At 52.2% G+C, this 19,253-nt stretch overlaps 1 protein-coding gene across 1 annotated transcript; it reads right to left on the reverse strand.

Moving 5' to 3' along the window:
- Positions 1 to 319: 319 nt before the first annotated feature.
- On the reverse strand, positions 320 to 4,668 carry LOC125437840. Its single transcript, XM_048505853.1, has 11 exons — positions 4,548 to 4,668; positions 4,055 to 4,166; positions 3,621 to 3,694; positions 3,259 to 3,364; positions 2,904 to 2,999; positions 2,288 to 2,392; positions 1,822 to 1,954; positions 1,381 to 1,472; positions 927 to 1,088; positions 768 to 823; positions 320 to 491 (listed from the first exon to the last, which is right to left on the reverse strand). The coding sequence occupies exons 3-11, from the start codon at positions 3,686 to 3,688 to the stop codon at positions 320 to 322; spliced, it is 990 nt and encodes a 329-aa protein (XP_048361810.1). The 5' UTR covers positions 3,689 to 3,694; positions 4,055 to 4,166; positions 4,548 to 4,668.
- Positions 4,669 to 19,253: the final 14,585 nt, after the last annotated feature.

The following is a 19,253-nucleotide window of genomic DNA, read 5'->3' on the forward strand; positions in this document are numbered from 1 at the left end:
TCACTCTAACGCCACGGCGCTACAGGCCCTGCATTTTCCTGGCTGCTGGTGGAGGCTGGCTGAAAACTCAGGCTTCATCCCCAGCCAGCCTGCAGTCCTTCCACTCCACCTGGAGAACACCTTTCACGGGAAGAAGAGCTTTTGCTGTCACCCACTCCATAGTTGAGGAAACCAAGTGGGATCTTTCTGCGACATTCCACTGTGGCTCTGCGGGAATGGCATGACGTTACAAGCCATTGTTTGGGCTGAGGGTGGGGGCCCGGTGACCCTGCCCCCCATGGCAGCTCCCGCCTAGGCAAGTCGGATGTGAGGCTGAGATTCACAGCCCCTTTCTGCAGACAGCTCCCCTTTTCCCCATCTGCCCTGATTCCATCAAGCCTCCCTGGCGCTCAGTCTGAGCAGGATCAGAACTCGGAAGCTTGGAACACACCCAGCAGCAGCAGCAAGAGGAGCCCTCTTTCCCCGCGCAGAGCTGGGGCTTCAAGGGCGACCTGCAAGGGCAGAAGAGAAGGAACGCAGCATTACCCTCCCGCCAGATCTCTGGGACTGGACTCTGCCAGAGGCACCAGAGGTTGGCGTCCCAAAGCGGCAGGTCGGGGCCACCTCCAGGGGAAACAGGGCAACCCTCGGCTTGCTCGGTATGGAAGAAGAGCAGGTTGGGCCCGGGTGGCACTCCCGAGGCCACGGTCCTGTCCTCACCGCTGAGCCCCTGGAAAGAGGCCTTTCCTGTCCTTTGGACGAGGGCCTGGATTTCTTTTGGCACCTACCTGCCCATTTGCAGGTTGTAGAGGAGGTGGGCCAGGTCTCCTTTTAAGTAGTCCTCCTGGGGCAATAGCTGAAATGAGCTCCCTCTGGAGTGTGCCCAGGGCTGGGGGTTTCCACCGTGCCCCCCACCCCCAGGGGTGCTTCCCCCATGATCCACTCACATCCTGCTCTTCCAGGAGGGGTCTTGCCTGGCCGATGGAACTGTAGAGCAGGATGAGGCCTGCCTCCCTGGCCCACCTTCGTCCCAGCAGCAGCAGGGCGTGCTGCAGGGCGGCCTCTCGGAATGAGCTCTGCTGTCCTATGCTGAGGTGGTTCCAGAACAGCTGAAATCAACAAGTCAGCCATTCAGTCCTCTCCTGCCTCGCCCAAGGCCAAGGCCTGGCCCCCGTCCTCCACACAGCCCAGCCCCCTCCCCAGAAAGAGACTCAAAACAACCCCCCTCCCAGGCAGGGACAGGTGCCTTGTGGGGCCAGGGAAACCAGGAGGGAAGGAGCTGCGGCCAGGGACGCTTGTCCATGGTCCTGCTTCCCACCAGTGCCCAAAGGATCCCCCAGGTGCCTCCCTGGAAGAAACAAAGGCCCCTTTGCCCGTCCTGGCTCAGAAGGCTCTCCTCACCTCATAGATGCTGACCAGGTCAAAGCAGCTTGCTCGCCACGGCCGCTGGGCGTCCTGGGCCCAAACAAGGCGTGGGCGCTTCCCTCGGAGCCCTGACAAAGAGACGGCAGGAGCTGAAGCGGACACGTCCAGGCACGGAACAGCTGTGCTCCTTCCTGGCCTTTCTGGAGGCGGGACCTGTGCTGGAGGCAAGGGTCTCAGAGCCTCCCACCCTCTTGCAAGGGACTGTCCTGGCTCAGCTGTGCCTGTCTCCGCCTCTCAGGCGGGCAGAGTGGCTGGGGCCCGTGGGACACGCTGGAAGAGCCTCGTCCAGAAATGCATCTCTCTCAGCGGTTGACAGAAGCAGCTCTAGTGCTGTGAAGGGAGGAGCCGAGCCAGGCCTCAGAGGGACCCCAACGGAGGGGCCTGGCTCCAGGGGAAGGGGGGCTCCAGTTCACTCACCCCGCCGGCGAAGGAGCATCGTGAGCAGCTGGCTCATTACCTCCCTGGCCTTCTCCCGGATGCTTCCTTCCGGGTCGGCCAGGGAGACGGCCAGCTGCACCACTAGGGAGCCCAGCCCATCGCCCTCCAAGATCTAGAGGGAAGGAAACAAAGAGGCCTCTTCTTTGCAAATCTGGAGAGTAGCATCTGGAACCTCCAGAACCCTGAATTGCCCCCCCCTCCCCTGGCCGCCCCCCCCCCCAGAGCCAAGGGGGCCATCTTGGCAGAGAGAGGAGAATGTCCCAGGGTCAGACTCCCCAGCATTCGGAAGGACTCTTCCGGGAAGAGGGAGACTCGGGGAGCGGAGGGCCAGTCCTCGGCTGCCCCCTCCAAGGGTCGGGGCAGCCCCACTTCCCTCGCTCTGCTCGGCACCCCTCGGACACAAGCCACGCCAAGCTGGGTGGGGGTGGGGGGTGGGAGGACTTACGTTAATGGAGGGGAGCTCCCTCATGGCGCCCAGGAGGTCCAAGATGACCTTTATGGACCGGTGCCTGGGCGCCTCCCAGTCTACCTGGGCCCAGTAGACGAGTTGCTGTGGAAGGAAGCAGCACCTCAGTCTCAGCGTTGCGGGCCGGCCCACAGCACGGCCTCCTTGCCAGACTGCTGGAAGCCGGGCCCACCCAGGACTTTACTCCGATGCGCTGCGTCCACCCCCCCCCCGAGCAGGTTCTGCCAAGCACCTCGGTGGGATCAAGGTCTCACAAGACACTCCTCTTGCTCGTGCATCCTCGGGTGGGAGAGACCGAGGCAGTCGTCTGCCAACCTGGCTGGCCAAGGTGGCACCGGCTCAGGGATGGGCTGAGCACACGGGGCCCAGGGGAGGCACGCTGCAACAGAGGGGGGCGCTCGGGGCCCGTGGCTGCTCCTCAGCCTCCTCTCCCCCCTCACTGGGATGCTGTGAGCATCAGAAAGCCCCCTGAGCCGCCCTGGAGCGCTTGGCAGGACGGGAGGGGGAGGCGGACGGGGAGGAGTGCTGGGCCAGTCTGTGCCCCCGGCCTCCAAGGGGACCTCCACCCAACACTGACTCCTGTCCTGCCACTTACTTCCAGGAGGGAGGCCAGGTGCCCGGCAGAGGGGTCCTCCCTTAGAAGGCCGGCCAGCATGGCCAGGAGGCCCTTCTCCGCAGCACTCCCTGGAGCCTAGAAAGAAGAGGGAGCCAGTGAGGGGTTGCCGACCGCCCCACTACCCTGCACGGAGAGCCACCAAGGCCCCCTTGTCCCTCTCCTGCTGGAATCAGGCCCCTGGAGCCAGGACGCCAAGAGGGACCCTGTCTCCGCGGCCTCTTCCTGCTCTGCTGCATCTCGGTCCATCCAGGAGCTGCGTCTCGGTCGTCCCGAGAACACCCAGCAGGCACCTCGGCCACCCTCTCCTCAGCAGGGGGACGGGCCTCTGGCGTACCTGGGCTCCCTCCTCTCCAGGGACTGAGGGGCGGCCCAGGACCAGCCGCAGCCCCCAGGTCTCCAAGGACCGCCGCAGTGGAGCGCTGAACTTCGGCTGGAATTTGCTGGCAGGAAGGAAGGAAGGGCCAGCATGAGACTCTGTGCTGCCAGGGAGGGGGGCTAACTGAGCTCCCCTCCCCACTCCCTGCTCAGGCCAAGAGCCCCCCACGCCCAGGACACAGCAGCGTCCCTCCCTTGGGCTGGGGCCGCTCATTGTCCGGCGACCCCCTTCGTCTCCGCTGCTTCCTCCTCTCCTCCCAGAGCGGCCCCCTCCTTCCGGCTGCCGTGTCCAAATGTTGCCTCCCCCACAGACAGACCTACCTCAAGCGCTCCACTGCGGCCATGGCGGAGAGGAGGGTCGGCCCCACCTCCAAAAGGGAGGCCACCATGATGTCCTGGGAGAGGGCAAAAGAGGGCAGGTCAGTCAGGACTCCTTGGACTTCTGTGGCAGTGGTTGCTTCAGCTTCCGCCCCACATCCGCTCGCTCCTTCCTCCCCTCTCGCAAGGAATCCGGGTTCCCTGGCACCCCCCCACCCCCGAGAGCGGCACTCAAGTCTTTGGAGCAGGGGGGGGGCTCTCTGGCCTTCAGCCCTTCCTTGCACTAGCAGCTTCCAAAACAAATACTCACGCACTCCGTGCTCAAGGAAGCCCAGCCAGGAACAGCGGGCAGAAGAAACAGCCCCGCCCCACCCCCACCCCGCAGATCTGCCCCCCAGCTCCTCCCCACTGGCAGGCTGGCCCTGAGTCCCACTCACCCTAATGGCCTCCCCCTCCCACAGCCTCCCTTTGGGAAGGGTAGGGGGGCTGGCCTCCTCCCCGGCAGATTACCCGTACAGCCAAAAGGAATTGCTGCTGGTTCTCCCGGATCTGCAGGAGGAAGGTTGGAGGGGGTTAGCGGGGCCAGGAGAGCCGTGGGGTCCCTGTGTCCCCGGAAGTGCTTGATGGGCAGCGGCAATCTGGAAGCCAGGGCCCTTCCCAGATGCCAGTGATGGGGCCTTTCTAGCCCTGAGCACTGGGGTCGTGGGTCAGCCCTTGGCTGTCCTGCGACTGCGGGGTGTGTGATGCAGGCCCCCAGACTCCCAAGCCCGCCCTTGAAACAGGGGGGCTCTGCTACACGAGGGAGTGGGACCAGAGGGGCCCCTCGGAGATGCCCTGGGGCCTGCCTCCCTTCCTGCCTCCCTCCCTCCCTCCCGAGGGCATCGAAAGCGTCCTGGGCTCTGGAGAAGGCCCCTGTGCTTCGGGGGTTACCTGGTGTTTTCCTGCCAGGTACTTGGTGATTAAAGAACAAGCGGCCTTTCTGGAGAGTGGAGCTGCAGAGAGAAGACTCGGTTAGTGTCGGGAGTGAGTCCGTTTTCCTGCCCCCTCCCAAGGCCGCTTCTCCCTCAGCCCGTCCAGTCTGGTTTCCAGGCTCCAGCCTCTGCTCCAGCGTCCCTGGAGAGAGGTCTCCCACGTAGAGGTCGGGCCGGGCCAACGCATCTCTCTCTGCCTATCCTCCTCGGGACCTCTGGGTGCTCCACTGCACGGCAGCACCAGCAGCTGGAGGAGGGGCCTGAGGGAGGGAGCTCTCCGCGAGGAGCCCGCATGAGACCATGGTAGCCTCCCCCGCGGTCTCCCCTGTGCACCCCCCCCAGTCAGCCGGGTGGCCACACAGGTGCTCCAGGACTGGGGGCACTGCAGAGGGGGGGAGGAGGAGTCCAGAGTGGGTGGGAGCTCCCAATGTGGCCAAGCCCTCCCTGCTCATAGCTCCCTCCCCTCCCAGAAAGTGGCTGTTTGGGCTCATCTTGTGGGACTCTCTTGGCATGTAGGTGTCTGTAGCGGGGTCTTTCTGTAGCCTCTAGGATGTGGGCCCACCCCGCTTCCTTCTCTAGATGAGAGCCACTTTCCTCCTCCCTTTGGAAACCCGGCCTCCAAAGGCTCGGCCTGTCAATCCCACTCCGCGTGGACTCCTCCATCGCCCACTCAGCCCCTGGCCAATGCCCCCCTGCTCAAGCTTTCCATTCGTGATCCCTTGTTCTGAGAAAAGGAGCAGCTGAGATGCCACAGCCGCCTCCTGAAATCAGTGTGGCTCAGCTGGTCAGTGCTGGCGCTCCCTCCTCCTCCTTCAGAGAGACTCGGGAGGCCTGAGCATCAGGGGTGTGGCCATTCTCAGTGCATCCGTCGCTTCCCCCTCCCCTCCCCTCCCCATGGGCCATCCAGGTGAGCCTGGGGCAACTCCTCACCTGTAGGCCGCTGCTGGGGCTCTTCCTTGACATCAGCAGGGGCCCCTTTGTTTTGCCAAAAAAGGGTCTCAAGTAGGCGTTGAAGGCTAGAGGGAGAGCAGAGAGAAGTTGAGGATCGGGCTTTTGGGGACCCCACGTCCCCAGTTCCCCGCCTCGCCACGGTAAAGGGAGAGAACCTTGGTCCAAGGGGAGTTCGGGCTGCTGGGGTCAGCTCCAGGTCGTGGGGAGGGAGGAGAGGAGGCTCTCGCTATAGGCAGACCCCCCCCTGCTTTTACATTTCTTGCCCCTGCTGGGCCGCCATTAAAAGCAAAGTTTGTGGACTGCAGGAAAACAGATGTTTTACCACCAACTGCCTGCAGCCCACAGAGGTTCCCCGGAGAGGAGGGGGCCACAGCACAACAATGCAGCTGCCATGGCAACGACCCCCCCACTCTGTTCTATTCTGTTCAACTTGGCAGTATTGCCCCTGACACCCCACCCAATTGGACAGGGAGTTTGTTGTGTGGGAAGTGGGAGGAGGAAGTGGGCAAGGAGATTGTCAGCCCCTTTGAGTCTCCTGCAGGAGAGAAAGGGGGGGTTTAAATCCAAACCCTCCCTCCTCTCCCTCCTCCTCAACACTACTTCTTCTTCTTCTTCTTCTTCTTCTTCTTCTTCTTCTTCTTCTTCTTCTTTCTTCTTCTTCTTCTTCTTCTGCTGCTTCACCAGCTGCAGGGGGCTGGAAATCACTGTGGACGGTGTCTTTGTCACTTACAAGTGGAAAGAATGGGGTTGGCAATGGTCACACTATCATTGTTGAGTCATGGAGCTGGAGAGAAAGACTGATTTAAAACCTATTAAATCATGTGGATGATTTGTGCTTTATTTTCGTGTATTCTTCCTGTTGGGGGTTCCGTTGGAGCTGACCTCCAAATCTGCTCCAACCCAAGAGCTGTCTGGAGAGGCTGTGAGGAGGAGGAGGCCGGAGTGGGAACGGGAGCGGCTGGGAGGGGGCTCTTCAGAGGGGCTTCACTTGCAGACCCTCCCCTGCTCCCTCAACGCATAAAACTTCACACTGTATCTCCTCCTTAGGACCTCGCTGGAGTCCCCAAAAGCAGAGGGCAACCTGCAGGGGTTCATCTTGCCGTGCTGGGGGGGACGGGGGATCAGCTGCCTTCTGCCCCGGGAATACAGCTATTGGGTGGTGCCTTTCTGCTTTCAAAAGAGGCATCACCAACTACTTGCATTCCCACAGATCTGCTGTGGTGCTCCCATGGTGTGCACATTTTTAGACACAGACCACTTGCAAAAGATTTTTATTCGAATGATTTTATGTGATCTGCCAGCTCAGTCGTATTGAGGCGAGTGGTTCCGATGTAGATCCGTGCTCTGGAGGCCGAGGACCAGTTCTGCGAGAGCTGAGCGACTCGGAATAAGGGGCAAGAAGGGCGGATTTCTAGTTGACCCCAAGGTCCTGCAGGTAGCCGTTGCCCCCAAACCCCAGCTAATCACAACGGGGACTTGGTTTCGTGTCTCAGAGGAGAACTCGCCCAGGCAGCGAAGCACCTGAGGGTGGGGGAAGTATGAATCGAGAACGGGGGAGGTTTTCTGGAGGAAACCCACAAGTCCTTCTCTGGCAAACTCCACGTGAAACAGACGTCTCAGATGAGGAAGATCGTCTCGCACAGTGGTTCTCAACCTGGGGGTCGGGACCCCTTTGGGGGTCAAACGACCCTTTCACAGGGGTCGCCTAAGACTCTCTGCATCAGCGTTCTCCATCTGTAAAATGGATAAATGTCAGGGTTGGGGGTCACCACAACATGAGGAACTGTATTAAAGGGTCACGGCATTAGGAAGGTTGAGAACCACTGCCATAAGACAATTGTATGCTTTTCTTTGTTTGGCTGTTAGCTTTAAACAAAGCTCTTATGTTCCCCTTTTGCTTCTTGGGAAAGAGTTTTGTTTGGGCACTGTTTGAAGGGCCCTTGTTTCATATGGCCGTGTTCCTTGCAAAAATAACGTAAAGTCCCTTTTGGTATTCCCTTCCAGAGAGGTCCATCTTAATCCTTCTGTGGTCTCTGCATGCTTGTTCCTATTCTGCTGCTGGTGGTTTGTCAATGCCCGCCTCCGCATAGCAACCCTCATCTCCTATCCAAGTACTAATCCCGGCTGACCGTCCTTGGCTTCTGAGATCTGACAAGATTGGGCTACCTGGGCCACCCAGTTCAGGGTATTCCTCTTCCAATTGTCCTATAACCAGAGGTGGGATCCAGCAGGTTCTCACAGGTTCCCGAGAGTAGGTTACTAATTATTTGTGTGTGCCGAGAAAGGGTTACTAATGGGTGATTTTGCCATGTGATTTTTGCCTTAGTTATGCCCCTCCTCTCAGCAGTAGCGTGCAGAACTTGAAGCAGTCTAGCAGGAGGTGCACCGGCATGCGTGGCAGCCTGCGCCTGCATGCATTCGTTTCCCACCCAAGGACTGGTGCAGCGGCTGCATCCTTGCCACAGCCCCGCCCAGGAATGCCCCGCCCCCGGAATGCCCGGCCACACCCCCGTTGTGCCCCGCCCAGCACCATTGGCGCTATGCCACAGTTTGAATCCCACCACCATGGGAACCTGTTACTAAAATTTTTGGATCCCACCACTGCCTATAACCCTCTTTAAGGACAGGTTACATTTTGTGCCATGGATCCTATTTTCAAGAGATATTGGCAGGCTTATCCAAATGAAAACAATCATATCCAGATCTGGTTCCTGCTTCTCTAAGTCACGGTGCCAAATTCAGCATTTCATCCAAGTGAACCTGAACATTTCAAAGAGGATTTTGTATGCAGGCTCTGTGATTCTTCCCATACCTGCCTACGTACGTTAATGCCATCCAGTCGCAATGGACCTTGGGTGACCCCAGCTATGGGCTATTGAGGTGAGTGAGAAGCTGAGGTGGTTTGCCTTTGCCTACCTCTCCACAGCCTTCCTTGGTGGTCTCCCATCCAAGGACTGACCCTGCTTAGCCTTCAACTGGGCTAGACCATGACTCCTTCCTTCTCACACCTGCTCAGCCCTTTGCATATTTTTCCCCCAATAAGCCTTTATTGGCATACAGAACATACAATATAAATACAGTTAAAATTACTAGATAAAACTTCACATTGGGTCATAAGTTCAGTTCGCAAACCTCAGCCAGAAACTTTGCCACTGCGAGACAACAGTCAAGGTCATTACAGTTTAAGAGCATATTTACTTTATCAAGCTCTGTCAGGGTTTTCATGGAGTCAATGATTTGTAATAATAATCTGGATCTTGGATTCTGGTAAAGTGGGCAGTGGAGGAGAATGTGCGCAATGGAATCCAACTGCCCTGGACTGCAGGGGCAAGGCCTCTTATCGTTTGGTAGACCCTTGAGTCTTCCTCTGTGGAGCGGGCATGGCATAATGTTAAATCTAGCCAGCATGTAGGCTCTCCTATATATAGGGTTGGTCAGCGCTGCAATATAGTAGGCTGGGTTTCCCTGCACAAATGGAATGGAATGGCCACGTTCATTGGCGAGCAGGATTTGTTGGCCAAGCTCTGCAGTTGTTGATAATCCCTTGCTAGTAGCCGCTCTTTGATGAGGGCAAATGTCTCAGTAAGGGTTAGCATGTTCAGAGAGGCACGATCATAGCCCAATTCCCCAATCTTTGTTATAACTGTTGTGCACCATTTAGATGCCAGTTTTATAAATGATGGTATTTTGAAATTTTCAGGAATGCTTTCTAAACAAGATGTTCAGGAAACCAGAACTGTCTATGTCATGGGTCTTCCACAGGTAACTCGTGAGCTACCAGTAACTCGCTAGTTGTCAGGTCAGGACCTGACATCAAACAGGACGGACCTGAGGAACGTGGGTGACGGGTTATGATGATGGATGATCCCTTTCAAGTTTGCATGGAGCAGTGAACTAGAAGTGCCCGGAGCCAACGGACACCGTATCTCCCCTTTCCCAGCCCTGCGTCTGTCTTGCATTCCTTTTTGAATTGCTTTGGTTAGTTTGGGGTAGAAGTGGGAAAACGGGAGGGGGGAGGTGAAAGGGGGGTTGCTATATCTAGTTGCTGCATAGTAGCTCATACACCCCATAGAAGATCCAGGAAAAGATCACAATGATATTTTTCTCACCTTAAAAAAGGTTATTTTACATCATAGGCGTCAAACTCGTGGGCCTCCAGATGTTATGGACTGCAGTTCCCATCATCCCCTGCCAGCATGATGGGAACTGTATGATGGGAACTGTAGTCCATAACATCTGGAGGGCCACGAGTTTGACACCTATGTTTTACAGGATTTTTCTCTTGTGCTGCTTAGTTGACAATTCCACTTCTGGGGCTACTCCGGGTGCAGGTTGTATTTCTCGGACAGAATGAAGCTTGGTACCATGCCAGTGAGGAAAAAGTAGCTCAGAATATTTTTCCTTGCTCAGAAGTAGCTCCCAGTAAAGAAAAGACTAGCAACCCCTGGTCTAGTTGTAGGTCTTGCACTAGAACAGAGAATCAAATGTGTATATGTACAAGATGTATTAAAAAAATATATGACACAAACTTGAAGTCAGCCTGAAGGACACCGCATGGTCACAAACGGAAAAAAAACAGCCGTTCTTATCTTTCCAGAACACAATAATTACATCAGTGTGCTAATTGACAGCGTTTGGTTAGCATCAATTGTAGCCATTTTCAGGAAGGAAATGTCACTTGCAATGCCACCAAATGGATTGTGTACTTAGCTATTATGTCTCGTTGCTAGGCACCTTTGTTGGAGTGAATTTGAAAGACATCATCATCTTTGTACAAGTCATTACCAGTTCCATGTCCCATTTCCTGCCGATGGGGATGGGCAGCGCTCACAATCCCTGAGCAGGTGTCTGGGGTGATGGTGGCCCACCTCGGGGTCACCTCGTGTTGACTTCCTGGGTGTAATCTGTGTGTGTTCATCCAGCCCAGATAACCAGACTTACAGCCGAACCAATGTCCTTCTGACAGCCACGAGAACGCTGTGGTCATTTTAAAGTCATTTTAAAATGGTGTGAGGGATCATATCACTCTCGCACCCCTCCCCCCAGCCTTTTAAGTATCAAAACCGCCATGGAGAGTTGGGTGACCAAGTACCTGATGAAGGTGGGGGATCCCCTGCCCCCAGGTCCTCTTGGAACAGCTGTAGCAGAAAATTTAAGCAAAAAAAGCAGTCTCGTGTACTTATCAAAAACTGATTCAGAAAGAGGCAAGGGGTAACTCTAGGAATTGCAGGAAATAGTATGATTTACCATAGAATTTCCAGAGATTCCTAGAGCTACCCTACGTCACTTCTTGTATCAATGTCTAGTTAAGTACACAAGGCTCTATTTAAAAACCTCTCCTGTGATGCTATACCCCTCATAACCCTTCTGCTCATTGTCAGATACTACCTACCAGCTCTAGGAGCAACAGAAGCCCTTTTGGCATGACACCTTTTCTCTGATTTGCTCCCTGCTCGCTTTTTCCATTATACATTGGTTTTAGGGCACCAGAAAGTTGAACATTATTAAGAGTTGTGTTTTGATTGTGTAGTAAATTTGTTGTTGTGAGCCTCCCTGAGCTCGTTGTGATGGGAAAGGGTTGGCTATCAATCCAATTAACTGGGGTGCTGTGTGGTTTCCGGGCTGTATGGCCGTGGTCTAGCAGCATTCTCTCCTGACGTTTCGCCTGCATCTGTGGCTGGCATCTTCAGAGGATCTGATATTAGGAAAGGAAAGCAAGTGGAGTATATATACCTGTGAGTAAAGGTCAATAGGTGAGGGCATCTCAATAGGAGTGGCCTGGCAAGTGAGTAACAATGCTACACTTCATTGTTACTCACTTGCCAGGCCACTCCTATTCAGATGCCCTCACCTATTGACCTCCAGGCCAACTCTGGATCGAGAGAGAAGGATAGAGCAGAATTGCATAGAGCAGAATTGCATAGAGCAGAATTGATACATGGGATGTACCCAGTTTTGGGGCATGGCTGTTCACTGCTGAGAGAGCAGAGGGGAGATCACTTAAGAAAAGATTGAAAAGAGTGGGGCCCAGGACGCAGCCCTGTTTGATCCCTTTGGAAATTGAAATACTGTCTGTCAAAAGGCCTTCGTGGGAACACTTGATCCGGCAACTGGTATTTGTGTGCAGTTGCCTAATTAAGAACAGGAGTCTGGCATCAATGTTGAGTTTTGCCCAGAGAAGTACTCTTGGCACAGAGTCAAAGGCAGCCTTTAAATCAATAAAGGCAGCATAGAGTTTGTTATCTGCATTGATTATTTGCTGGCTAGGTGTAATAGCACCAAGGTGTGGTCCAGAGGAGATTTCCCCTTACGGAAGCCTATTTGTTCAGTCCCCAGAATGCACCAGAATGGGAAAGCCACAGCTGAAGTTTCTTCAGTAGCAATTTAGCATAAATCTTCCCTATCACTGAGAGAAGGCTGATGGGGCGGAAGTTGGCGGGCTCTGAATGACTTCCTTTTTTATGAATGGGAAACACAGTCGCAGACAGCCAAGACTTGGGTATCATACCTGAGCTGTTTACTCGGGTAAAAAGAGTGGCCAGGATATAAATTTAACAGGTCTGACATTTCTAACACTAAAATTATATTTAATATAATATGAAGGGCAATCCCATGCAGTTACTTTCAATCTAAGCTGACTGAAATTGTAACAATTAGAAAGGAGTCAATCTGCATCTGATTAGTCAAAGAGTCCAGCAAATGATATTTTATACAGTATCAAAGGGGAGTAATTAGCGGCACAGTCCAGCCCAAGCTTGGCACTTTAAAATCCCCATTGTCCTGAATGGGAAATGGCTTTTGCTTGCCTCTCCCACTGAAATCTTCCATGGGAGAATTGCCGTGGAATCTTAACTATGATGTTGTGGGTTTTCCGGGTTGTGCGTCCGTGTTCCAGTCATATTTTCTCCTGACATTTCGCCTGCATCTGTGGCTGGCGTATTCAGAGGATCCTGTTCATAGCTTTGAGCAACAAAGGCTGGCTAAGAATTCCAGATTAAAAATTACTGAAATAAATAACAGATAATGAAATATATTGTTGAAGATTATCACAGCAGGAATCAATTAGTTGTTGTGGGTTTTCTGGGCTGTGTGGCCATGGCCTGGTAGTTCTTGCTCCGAACATTTCATCTGCATCTACGGCTGGCATCCTCAAAGGTCTGATGCAGCCCAGAAAACCCACAACACCCAGATAATGAAATACACACTGCATGTGTTTCCCAATATATTTTCCAATCACATTCTTGGTTTAAAGGGTCATATCACATTATTAATAATGAGTCACTGAGACCAGTACAAGTACACTCCGCAAATTCATAGCAACAGCGGCAATTTTTTTTTTAAAGCCAAAAAAGCAACCTGCGGCAACGCCACCCTCCCAGGTCACTTGGATACACAGCCAAAGCTCATGGAGTGTCTTTAATATGTTTCGTACCATTTATTAATCATGAAGGAAGATTAAGGGGAAAGGCTCAACATTTCCTTTGCACCCGATGCTTTTGTTCTGCCTTTGGTTTGGAAAAGAACGTTTACTTTTGATAGCAGTAATCCATAAGCAAATTCTGCACTCCCGCACCAAAGAAAATGCTGATTAGCCGGACAAAACCCTATCACTTTTTAAAAACAAATGAATCCGACAAAACTTTTATACCCAGGGATGAGACGTTATGTGAGAAACCGCACGGCACTTTCATGGGGGCAGAGCCAAGGAAGCTGAGCTTTTCTACTGCCTCAGTCATCTCCCTTGAGGAGTAGGCCAAATTTGTGGCCGTAAACAGACAGCAGTAAACAGACCCCAGTCACTGCACCAGGAAAAGTTTTGCCAGTTAAATTTCCATCTGCTTGTTGTCATGAGAGGCATCGAAATCTCAAAAGCTGCAGTGGGATGAAGCAAAATAAGAAAGTGATGGTGAGCGCCCTCTTTGCCTCTCCCTTTTTAACAACCTGGGAGCTGTGACATCTAGATCTACCGTTCCCCTCTCTGGGAGGGTTTTAATGATAGTTTTAATACTGGACGCCAAGTGGTTTTTGTAGAACGCTGTAATTTTATGTTTGAATGATGCTATTTATATTAATTATTTACTGTTTATGTGGTATTAATTTGTTGTTCACCGCCCAGAGCCCTCAGGAGATGGGGCGGTCTATAAATATGATAATAAATAAATAAATAAGTATAAGTATAGGTCAAAACTGAGGGGATTGTGTGGGGGGGGGAGAGAAAGAACGGTCATTCGATGTTCTCCTTTGAAGACCATCTTAAAACCTGTGTGAAGTTCAATGGAAGACTATTGAAATTTAGCTTATAGGATCAATTCATCTGTGGCGATGGAAAGTGCCAATGCATGGTGATCCTGTGTTTTGAAAACAAGAGATGGTCAGAGGTGGTTTGCCCTTGCCTGCCTCTGCCTAGCAACCCTGGACTTCCTGGGTGGTCTCCCGTCCAAGTACTAATCAGGGCTAATCCTGCTTGGTTTCTGAGGTGGGTGGCAGGAGCTGTTGTCAAGTCACAGCGGAATTATGGTGACCCCTTGTGGGGTTTTCAAGGCAAGAGGCATTCTGAGGTGGTTTGCCATTGCCTGTGTAAGATTGCAGTTCAGCCTTGGAGAGGTTCTCGCCGGAGGTTTTGGCTTAACGCCCGGGAAGGGGAATTTTACTGTTTTGGTTATCCTTTACTTGCTTGCTTGCCTGTGTGAAACTCTGTGTGAAAACCCGCCTTGTTTATATTCTTTTGGCGGGAGCCTGTCTGATGCCCTGTATAAGCGGTTGCTTGAGATCTGGGTGTTAGTTCTCGCATTGCCTGTTCCTGACTAAGAATGCCAGCTCAATAAAGAACTTAACACAGTTGCTTTTGACTGGACTTTACTGGCTTGCATTGCAACTCTGGAGTCCCACAGTATTCTCCCATCAAAGTACTAACCAGGGCCAGTTTCTGAGATTTGACAGGATAAGATTTGCCCAGACCTGGCTCATCCAGGTCAGGGCAAATTCACCTGTAGCCTTATAATAATACAAGGGATATCCTTATTGGATTTATGAGTTTAAATGTGGCAGTTATTTACTGAACTCTGAGGAGGGGGTCATTAGCAAGATATTGCAGTTATTTTCGTTGTGACAGATGGTTGATGTCTGGGCTTGGAAGGGAATGCACTCTCCCAATTCAGACCCTTGATCAACTAGCCAGCAGTGCGGGGGAAAGTGTGCCTGACAGCCGTTCCTTCCTCCTTCCCGCCAATGGCTTCCTCCTCCCACCTTTTTCTCCTTCCCGAATCTCCCACTTACACTCTCCTCTTCCTCCTCTCTTTCCCTCTCTGCCCCCCCCCCCATTTCTCTCTTGCCATTTTTCTCTCTCTTTCCCACCCTCTCTTCCTTCTGGCTGCTGCCAATCCCAATCATGCAACACAGCCTCACCAGATCTCGTTGGTTCTTTAACTTGTAGGATGTTAAAATCTTTTTTTAAAACTTTTTAGATTTCTTCTGAAAGAGCTCCAGCACCTTTATGTGAGCTCATTGTGTGGGATGTGGAGTGTTTTCAGTCCAAACACTGTGTCAACCCTCTGAATTAAAAGATAGCCAGTTTCAAAGGTGGACTCTGTGGTATTCAGGGGTGGCCAACCTATGGCGCTCCAGATGTTCATGGACTACAATTCCCATCAGCCATGGGAATTGTCATCCATGAACATCTGGAGCACCATAGGTTGGCCACCCCTACCCTGTTGAAGCCTGGAATTATAGCTGATCTCCAGACAGCAGAGATCCATTCCCCTGGGAGAAACGGGCTGCTTTGGAAGGTGGACTCTATAGCATTATATCTGGCTTAGGTCACTCCCTCCCCAAACCCTGCCTGCCCAAGGCTCTACCCCCAAACCTCCAGGACATTTCCAAGCCAGAGCTGACAGTTCTGTTCCTAGAGAAAATGTGTTTCTGGCAAGCCAAGGCAGATGCTGTGGAAAAAGGCCACCCTCACTGCAGCACCTACTTGGACATACTAATGAAGACTAGATGAACAAGCTGGCAGACCTGCTGACCTCCTCTAGCATCCATGGATGTCTTTGTCATACCCCCGGACTGTTCAATAACAAGACGCTGTGTTCAAATGATTTGTTTATTATGAAACAACATCAGGAATAAACATTTAGACTTCTATTGCCAGAACTGAAGCATAAGCAACAAAGTGCCCTCCATTGTACCCAACATCATGCCCCCCACCTCACACAACAGCACCCCTGACTACCAGTTCCCAGGGGGAAATAGCACCCCATCAGTCCCATAGTCCAGAGACAATGCAGCGTCCCCCCGGGGTCAGAACAACACAACTGCAAGGACGACAACAGCAGGTGTCTAAACAGTTGATAAGGCATTGCCTGGGAAGCAGAAAGTGAGAAAGCACAACCACTGTAGTCCCTCCATAGTAGTCCAGAGGTGGATGGCACCCCCCAGTCCCATGGTCCAGAGACAACGCAGCCTCCTCCAGGGTCAAAACAAGCTACATTCCACACTACTGCAACAGCAGGTGTCTAAACAGTTGATAAGGCATTGCCTGGGAAGCAGAAAGTGAGAAAGTACAACCACTGTAGTCCATAACATCTAGAATTGTAGTCCATAACATCTGGAGTGCCAAAGGTTCACCACCACGGACCTAGGAGGAGTTTAATAAGAATTAAGCATGGGTTTATGTTTTCTAAAAATGAAAGAGGGAAGTCGGTATGGTATAGCCCAGCCTCGCAAGATCCCGGAAACTCAGCAGGGTCAGTACTTGGAAGGGAGACCGAGGCAGGCTTTGCAGAGGCAGGCAATGACAAACCACCTCTGCTTCTCCTTGCTGGGCTCACCATAAGTCTTGGATGAGAGGCCACCCAGGAAGGGTCTGCAGAGGAATGCCACAGGAAGCCATTTCTGAGTCTCACTTCCTTTGAAAGCCCCTTGCTGGGGTCGCCATCAGTCGGCTGCGCAACAACATCCCCTCCACAGTTTGCACTATAAAATTACTTAATGGTACCGATTCTGAGATTTTAGGGAATGTAGCAGTGGTGGGATCCAAAAATTTTAATAACAGGTTCCAATGGTGGTGGGATTCAAACAGTGGCGCCGCCGCACACACGCACCTCCAGTCCCTATTGGGCAGGGAGGTTGCTTTAGTAACCCCTTCTCGGCACTTAGAAAAAATTAGTAGCCACTTCTAGAGAAGTGGTGAGAACTGGTTGGATCCCACCTCTGGAATGTAGCCCAATATCTGTTGCTGGTCCTGCCACTAAGAGAATCTTAATATGTTTTGTAAATATGACTTTGTTATGTTACTATCTGATATTTATGCCTAATAAAGGTTGAACTCAGAGGTGGGTTCTCACCAGTTCCCGAGAGTGGGTTACTAATTATTCGTGTGTGCCGAGAGGGGGTTACTAACTGGGTCTGCTTTTCCGTTAGAAATTCCATTAGGTCCAAAAAATCATAAAGTCCTGTTGTTTTCTGGTTAGCGAAGGTAGAAAACGAGATAATTCTCCCTGTTGGGCTGTTTTAAAAACATGTTTTAGAAATATGGTAAAGTTCCTTGTTTAAGGAAAGTATCCTTCTTTTGATTTCTAGAAACAAAATTAAGTATTTAAAAGTATTAAGTATTTGACAGGCAGTCAAGTAGAGGAGAAGTAGTTGTTTCTGTTGGCAGTACACGATAGGACTTGCTATAATGAGTTTAAATTATGGACAGAAAGATACCAGCTGGAAATGATGAACTTTTTTTTTACAGTGAGAGTTTTTTATAGTAACAGAGAAATTATTAATGCCCCGCCTCACTCGAATGCCCGGGCTATGTCTAATGCCAGGTTCTCGGCCCCAGCCCTACTACTCCCATTGGCTTAACGCCACTGTTTGAATCCCACCACCATGGGAACCTGTTACTAAAAATTTTGGATCCCAGTGGATCCCACCACTGGTTGAACTTGAACTTTAGTCAGCTGCGACATGATGGCACTTTACACACACACACACACACACTGAAAGAAATGAGAAGTAACCAAGGACAAGGAGTGTGGGTATTTTGCCTCCAAGAAGGCCACAAGGTCTGCTTTATTACCCAAAGCCCTGCTTTTGCCTCACGGGCCCCTCTGGCTGAGGGAGGCTGCCTGGGAAGGGAATCAAATCATCACAGCACTGGATTTTTTGTTGATTTTGGTCTACCTTTCCAAGCAAATGATCTACCTCTGCTCCTGAAGTACTTAATCATGAGGACTTTCTGTGCGTGCCCATGAAGAACGGTTGCTTCCTCCCCATGAAAGAAAGCTACCAACTCCAGGTTGGCAAATTCCTGAAGACTGGGGACTCTAGCTGGGAGAGGAGAGGCAGGACCTTCGTGGGGTGCCATGCCAGAGAGGCCAGCCTCCAAAGCAGCCATTTTCTCCAGGGCAGGGGTCTGCAACCCACGGCTCCGGAGCAGCATGCGGCTCTTTCAGCTCCACGTGGTCTGGAGGTCGGAGGGTAGCGTGGGCGTGTCCCTCCAGGAAAAGTGAGTGGAGGGGCCCAACTGGAGGCGGCTCTGTGCGGAGCCGCCTCTCCGGCTCAGTAGATCTTCGGGGCCATGGAAAACGGGTCCAAATGGCTCTTTGGGTGGTAAAGGTCGCCGACCCCTGCTCCAGGGAAACTGATCTCTGTTGTCTGGAGATCTATTATGAGAGATCTCCAGGCATTACCAAACATAGGAAAGCAAGCTGAGAACATAGGTGTCCTCAGGTGGCCAGGTGGCCTCCCTCTGTAATTCCCTCTGAGGAGAGAAAGAGTGAAGTGTAGCTCTGCGCACAAGAGTATGTGAATAGTAAAGTCAGTGACACACCTTTCCGAGTAAATCTAAAGGTGAATTTAGTTCTGTTTACAGTACTGAGCCTAATTTCATTCTTTATTTATTTGTCAAATTTAATAGACCGTCCACCCCTTATTGGAAGAAAATCCTGGCCAATGTAAACCTTTTGGAGTTTGCATTACAATCTTGTGACTGAACCACTCAATGCACAGCACACTGGCACGCGGCCTCCAATGAGGGACATGGGTTCCCAACTTCCAGGTGGGGTCTGGAGATTTCCAACAATTACTCCAGAGATCAGTTTCCCTACAGAAAATGGGAGATCTCTCCCTCCCCAAACCCTTCCCTTCCCTTGCCCCATTCTGGAATCTCAAAGAATTTCCCAACACGGAGCTGGCTACCTTAGAGGGACGCATCACTTTGCCTCTGAAGAAACAGCCCAGGTTCCTCCCTATCTGGGTCTCTGTCAAGGAACAGATTTTGTGTTTGGGGGAGGCCCCCCTTTGAATTGTCCACTTGCCTCTAGAGCTGCCGGGGCCTTTTACAAGAGCCCAGTGCGGTGCCACTTCTATGCCCTGACCAAAGATCGTTTCCCCCCATCCAATGTATTGTTGAAGCTTTCACAGCTGGAATCAACTGGCTGTAGTGGGTTTTCTGGGCTGTGTGACCGTGATCTGGTAGTTTTTACTCCTAAGGTTTGGACCACATCTATGACTGGCCTCTTACATTAGGAATAAAAACTACCAGACCATGGCCACAAAGCCCGGAAAACCCACAGCAGTCAGTTTTTCCATCCCCTGATCAAGAATGCTGCTGCAATGGGAGAGGATGTAGAGGACAAACGCAGGTAAGAGTGCACCTGCAACCATTGGGTGAGCGCCAATTGAAGCTTTAGGTGTGAATGCAAACCCATGAAGCCTCTTGGGATTC

This window comes from Sphaerodactylus townsendi, linkage group LG08 (genome assembly GCF_021028975.2).
Source record: "Sphaerodactylus townsendi isolate TG3544 linkage group LG08, MPM_Stown_v2.3, whole genome shotgun sequence".
Lineage (NCBI taxonomy): Eukaryota > Metazoa > Chordata > Lepidosauria > Squamata > Sphaerodactylidae > Sphaerodactylus > Sphaerodactylus townsendi.

What these genes read in the sequence shown, in the direction of transcription:
- LOC125437840 (XM_048505853.1), bottom strand. Translation starts at nt 3,688, where the DNA reads ATGGTGGCCTCCCTTTTGGAGGTGGGGCCGACCCTCCTCTCCGCCATG. An exon ending in GATGCTCCTTCGCCGGCGGG is followed by an intron (nt 1,473 to 1,821) that starts GTGAGTGAACTG and finishes TCTCTTTGTCAG; the next exon opens with GGCTCCGAGGGAAGCGCCCA. An exon ending in ACCTGGTCAGCATCTATGAG is followed by an intron (nt 1,089 to 1,380) that starts GTGAGGAGAGCC and finishes TGTTGATTTCAG; the next exon opens with CTGTTCTGGAACCACCTCAG.